The sequence below is a fragment of the Metopolophium dirhodum genome, chromosome 2 (genome assembly GCF_019925205.1).
Source record: "Metopolophium dirhodum isolate CAU chromosome 2, ASM1992520v1, whole genome shotgun sequence".
NCBI lineage: Eukaryota > Metazoa > Arthropoda > Insecta > Hemiptera > Aphididae > Metopolophium > Metopolophium dirhodum.
In genome coordinates this window covers 22,282,180-22,288,571 of record NC_083561.1, presented here as the reverse complement: position 1 = coordinate 22,288,571, position 6,392 = coordinate 22,282,180, and the positions used below count along the sequence as shown (strand labels likewise).

The 6,392-nt window shown below is 27.3% G+C and overlaps 1 protein-coding gene across 3 annotated transcripts; it reads right to left on the bottom strand.

Annotated features, from left to right (window-relative positions):
* Nucleotides 1-706: 706 nt before the first annotated feature.
* On the bottom strand, nt 707-6,073 carry LOC132939612 (ribokinase-like). 3 transcript variants are annotated; one of them, XM_061006874.1, is made up of 7 exons: nt 5,632-6,073; nt 5,414-5,487; nt 3,367-3,499; nt 3,154-3,277; nt 2,712-2,885; nt 1,122-1,411; nt 707-1,047 (listed from the first exon to the last, which is right to left on the bottom strand). In XM_061006874.1, the coding sequence occupies exons 2-7, from the start codon at nt 5,458-5,460 to the stop codon at nt 871-873; spliced, it is 945 nt and encodes a 314-aa protein (XP_060862857.1). In that variant the 5' UTR covers nt 5,461-5,487; nt 5,632-6,073; the 3' UTR covers nt 707-870. The 3 variants fall into 3 exon arrangements, with proteins under 3 accessions (XP_060862857.1, XP_060862859.1, XP_060862858.1); XM_061006876.1 differs by having other exon boundaries at nt 2,718-2,885; XM_061006875.1 differs by having other exon boundaries at nt 5,647-6,073.
* Between the last annotated feature and the right edge of the window lie 319 nt (nt 6,074-6,392).

Below are 6,392 nucleotides of genomic sequence, written 5' to 3'. Positions count from 1 at the left end.
TTAACTTTGATGTTATTTTTTCTGGCATTTTTGAAAACTATTGGGAATTTTAAATTATGACTTCCCAAATGCATCAACTAGATTCATTTTTCGATCAAACAAGATACAGTTGAAGAAAATCGAAGCAGTTTAACTGCCCCAAACCGTAATGACAGACACAAAAATAAAAAAATATATTTAAAAAAAACACACACACATCATTGTAAAATCAATACATTCATCGTTCCACTCAGAATCTAAAATGGGTAAATGTCTTCGGTTGCCAACACACAATACACAAAGGTTGAGAACCATTGTGTTATACATATATTATTTTCAATTTTGATAAGTCAACACTTAATATTATATTCAGAAACGAGAATACTAATAGACTACAAGTATATCTATATGTACATTGTAGTATTGTACTTACAAAGTCGTCTAATGAATTATTACTTGTTATATTCATATTTTTATGAAATTATTGAGATTAAAATTGATGTTCAAGAATTGAATAGTTAATGATGTAATATGAGAATGATTTAAAGTGAGAAAAACAGTAGGCAGGTAATGAATGAAAAAGTAATATTGTATCTTTAAATAATATGCTATCAATACCTACAACTTCAGTACCCTGAGTAAAAATGTCTTACTATCTATTAGGTATTACACATAGTAGGTAATATTATGGTTTAATTTTGTTTTAAACTAATAATATAGACATATATTGACAATAATATTATGTATTTTATTGGGATAATTTATAATGCGTTGATAAAATAACATTATCATTTAAGACTTAAAAGTTATAACAAATAACATAATTTTAAAAATGTATAAAATATAAATTATAATTAAGTACTACTATATATTTATTTCATGTATATATTTTTAATTAAAAAGTTCTTCAGGTAAATCATGTTTTAAAGGATAACTTTTCTGAGTTCCTTGAAATTGAACTGTCCTAGTAGCTATAATACATGCTCTTCTAATTTGTTCATATAAACTCAAATTTGGTGTATGAACAATAAAATAAGCCAGAGATCCCAAAAACGCATCACCAGCGCCCTGAAATAAAATACAAAAAATGTTACAATAGAATTTAATAATTAAAAAAATTGTACTTTATTAGCATTACTTACAGTGGTATCAATAGGATTTTCTACTTTTGGCACTTTAACCCACTGGGGTTCTCGTTTATCTTTAGATGCAAATACGGCACCTAGAGATCCTAATGTAATTATTACAATTTTGCATCCTTGTTTTAAAAGTAATGATAAAACCTCATTGGCTGATTCAATGCTATTAATTTTCTTTATACAATTTGTAAAAATTTCTGCCTCGGATTCGTTAACACAAAATATATCAGCTAATTTAAGTATATTCTGATAAGAATTTGTATAAGCTGGAGCACCATTTACAATTTTACAACCTAAAAGAAATAATTAGAATAGTTAAATTCTTTGATATTAAAATTAATTCTATAATTGAACAAAGTCCTAATATTTATTAGTTATTATTAGTAAATAAGAACTTAATTTATATATTTTATGTTAATACTACAACAGTTTAAAATGTATAGACTACAGCAAACTGGAATTGTAAAATAAATTGAAAAATTAAAATTAAAAATATGAGAATGCATAATATATTTACATAGTACAAATTATGTTGATCATATAAATAAAGTATAAGTAATTCAAAGTATAAGTAATTAAAATGGTGGGTTAAATGAAAATAGTCAATAGATAATATATTCTACATTTATCGTACAGATTAGGGTTAAAATATATATTTAAAAGATAATAATTTATCATAATATTTTCCTAATAAATAGTTTAAATTTTTAAAAATAATAATAAAAGACATCAGATGCCTATACTTTATACGACTATGCTATGTAATAAAGTGGTGCTATTAATACTATGTATGGTTATTATTAATAATACTATTTTATATTTTAATTCTTACAATAACTAGACTATGATTATGTATGTTATTATTTAAATTTAATTTTGATATTTTGTGAACATTATTTTTAAATATATTTAAAACTATTTGTTTTTATACTATTAATTTCAATATTATTTTCTGAACCAAAAACTTACTAATACACATGTAAATTTAATTTGGGAAGAACTTGAAATCATTTATATTGGCAAAACAAATTAACACTGGGAGCGCTGTCGACGCCTAGCATACTGATGGTTAGGTTTCCCCCTATGTCAAGTCGGGAGATTATATTTATATTTCGCATACATTTTGTCTTAAGTGAAGTGTATTTAAATGTATTTGATAATATTAGTATACATTGTACAATGTATAGTTAGCTATAAACGCGTATAAAGTTTCGATAACAAAATTAATTTATAATAAAAAGTAAAATAACCAATATAAAATTATATCTATACATTCCGAATATGCGAGTTGAGGATTATGCCACCAGAGCGCGTATCGTTGGCTTGTTTTACCAATACAGTATAAATATAGTACCTACAAACTAATAAGCATATTTAAGACCTTCCAAAAATGAATACAAATATAATGTATATTATATGTATATATATAAGATGATCAAATATCCCAATTTTCAAATATGTGTTCTGCTAAATTTTGTGATCAAATAGGGGCTGTAAAACATACAAACTTTCACTAAACATATTTTCAACAACTGATTATTTGTTGTAATATCTAAATTATAAAATATTGATATGTACTTAAGTATGATTTACATTTACTGTTTGCAGTAGAAAGCTTATTTAGTATGTACTCTGTTGTTTCCAGTGGTGTTTCAAATTGAAATAGTACAACACTAGTCTCCTTGAGTAATAAATCATATGCTTTATCCACATCCTCTTTTTGTAATGTGCTGTTAGCTCCAGCTACTATAATGATATAATTTTCTCCTGAAATATAAATAAATTATAATGAATTTTATTGATAGTAATTATTATATAGTAGAACTTCCATATAATGGTCACCGAAAGGACTGTAAATAATGACCGCTATTTAGAGGTGCCCGTCCTACAATGGTAGGATAACACTCGACGGAACCAAAAAAATTGACCATTATGTAGAGGTGACCGTTAACGGAAGTTTTACTGTATTATCAGATAACTATCATGAACATTAAAGTATTTTAATGTTCATGTAATAAACATTTAATTTTTTTACCGTTATCAGTAACATTTATCTGTGCTACTCCTGTATCAACTGATTTTTTTGATATAAATTGAGTGTCTACTCCCCATCGTTTAAAATTACTTATAATATCTCTACCAAAAATGTCTGATCCAACCTATAACATACAAATATAAAAACTGCGATTGAAATTAAATAAATTAAATAATATAATGCAGGATGTGTTAATGTATTATGACATCTTACACAACCAATAAATACAGTATCAGCTCCAAGTTTCTGTGCAGCAATACATTGATTTGCTCCCTTACCACCAAAGTCTAAAGTAAATTTTTTTCCATGTATTGTCTGTCCAGGATTAGGCAATTTTGATGTATAACTGTGAACAAATAAAATGTTTATAAAAATAAAAATAGTTAATCATTTTATGTTGTGATGAACTAATGTTATTATATTTAGATCACGGACTAAGATATATCTTAATCCGTGATTTAGATATTCTTTTATTCTTTTATAGTATGCTAATTTTGTTGTTTTGAATATAATTTAGATCATGTTATGTGAAAATAAGTGAAATAGGTACAACATTTTAATACCTATTGAATTATTTTTATAGTGCCATTAGTAAATTTAATTAAAATATTATCAATAATTGATATTTATATTAAAGTGAATTATTTTATTAAGAGTATAATGGTAGATTGATTTAGTTTTTGCCAGAAACATTACATTTATTATATTATTAATGTTTAATTATTATTTACTATAGTACTAAATATTTATATGATTTATTATTGCTATTAACTTTTGAGTCAATATCAAAAATTGATTATTGTTAATAATTATTGAATCAATACCGCCTTACCGTAGTGTTGTATGAATGGGTTTGTGATATAAATAGGCAATAGCTCAAAACTAAATGTTTTCAAAACACCAGTGTATATAAAATATAATAATATACATACAATTTTCAAGTTTCCAAGAATAATATTTTTGAATTGCATCAAAATAATTTTTTTTTTTTATTTTTAATCTAGAGTTTATACAATCTGTACATAAAAAAAAGTACAATAAGCATATTAAATGATGTTTTTGTTAAAATTATAATATACTTAGTAGCTTGAGTATCTTGAGGGAAGAACCAACCAGCGAAGGCACTTAGGCGTGAATTTACTAATTATTTAGGATTTTTTTTTTTTTTATGTGTTTAATTTATAAGATCTTGAGGCTATTGTCGCTTGAGTCTTCTAGGGGGGTTTCCAGGGATGGAGATGGAGAGTAGCTTCTTAACCTGAGGGTTGGTGTGATTTTGAATTGGCATCAAAATAATTAAAATTGTTATTCTTCGTCCAAATTTGGACTTATGATTTAAAAAAAAAAAAATTGTGCAGGTGTATCATTTTTTTTTTTGGAAGTGCTTCAATGATAACTAAAGGGGAACCTCATACTAAATTTTCAAGCTTTTTACCAAGCAAAAAAATGTTCACTCATTTTTTTCCCTGATTATTTTGATAAGTACCTTCTAAGTATTTTCTATATTTACCTCCTAAAAGTACCAACTAGATCCAATTTGCTACAAGAAACTACATATAAAGTTGAGATTCTAAAATTGTACGTATGAAAAATATTTTAAAACACTATAGTTAATACAGATAGGTTACTACCGGTTACTACATAGTATATGATGTAGTGGCGTAGACATGATCCAGATTCTGAAAGGGGGCCCCCCGCAAAAAATCAAAAAAAGAAAAAGACAGCTAAATGGGAGGGGAAAATTGGAAAGTACCCCACCCTCTCAAAACTTTTTACTATGGTAATAAAAAGCCAATGGGGGGACTCCACGTCCTACTCTTGTATATGCCACCAACATGATACTTATACTCTGTTCAGCAAGAGAACGCTCCGCGCACCGACCAAAACTGGTTCTCCAACGCAACACCCTGCCATAGAGGAACTGGTTTAGATACCAAGTGATACGGGGGGATGCGCAGGACTGGAGGTTTCTCTTGCTGAACAGAGTATAGTAATTACTGCTATTTGTATCAATTATCATTTTACATTCCACAAAAGAAATAACAGTTAATAACTATAACTTTATTAATGATCTAATATTAATAAATACTTACATAAAATACTTTTTAAACCGATCTATTATTATATCCATTAGATTATTGTTATCTACATACATTACAATTATTTGATAAATTATTTACTAGTAATTAATAACTATGCGGTAGGCGGTAGTTACAAAATAATTTGAAAATATACATGTATAACTATAATAGATACTTACAAGAACATATCAGTACAACATGAACCAATAGCAACAATCTTCGACATTTTATTTGCTATAAAATTACCTATAATCTATTAAAATTCAAAATTATAGAAAACTGAATTAAATGTAGGTAGGTATAAGCAAATAGTGGTTTAATTCTATTTATGAGTTCTGGTATAAGTATTTTGAGAATAAGATCAAAATTATTTATACTTTTGTACGATAATAATTACCTAATTGATATTTACCAACAGCTTGCTGAAGAATGAAGTTACAAAAAATTACTAGTTACTAGTTAGGTATATAGTAGGTACTATTGTACTAACATTTAATCTATAAATCTATTCTGTATACTAATAAGTTAATAGTTAGGTCGAGCCGTATATTATGATTAGGTGATAAAATGATAATCATAGTATCATAGTATAATATTATATAAGTTATTATTATTATATAAGTTATTTAAGTGAATAAAGTGAAACGTATTATTTTATAAATTCTACTAATCTGACTACTATAAAAGTTAGGGCCGTTCTTACAAAGTCCAGTGAAGTATCGGTTAACGCTAATCAACTGATAACAGATTTTATTACCGGCAGAATTCGGCCGGTTAAGTGCCGGTTAACTTTAACCGGACATCGTAAGAAAGGCCCTAATAAATGTATTGTACATCTCAGTTACTACTATTCTAGCCCCAACTGCAGCTCCCTAGGTCCACATGACCATGCCGCTGCATCATGGCCATTATAGATAGTACCATAAAAAAAGATAGTATTATCTACGGCGGGTCTGAGATAATCTGAAAACCTTGGCGCCGGCGTGCACTCTGTGATTGATACCACGAGCGCTTTCCAACTCACCGCTTCACCTTAGATATTTATATATTATATAATAATATACGGTAATGTTAGTGTTTTTGCTAGTGGAAGTGGGTAATGGGTACCCACTTTAATCTCTTTTCTATGTGGGTACCGCTCTGCACTTAGCAGTACAG

Bases quoted from the DNA above. Each gene is read 5' to 3' on its own strand.
- LOC132939612 (XM_061006874.1), bottom strand. From the start codon at position 5,460: ATGTCGAAGATTGTTGCTATTGGTTCATGTTGTACTGATATGTTCTT. The intron at 3,500-5,413 runs GTAAGTATCTAT...ATTTGTTCACAG, and splicing joins TGTTGTACTGATATGTTCTT to TTATACATCAAAATTGCCTA. The intron at 1,048-1,121 runs GTAAGTAATGCT...ATTTTATTTCAG, and splicing joins AAAATCCTATTGATACCACT to GGCGCTGGTGATGCGTTTTT.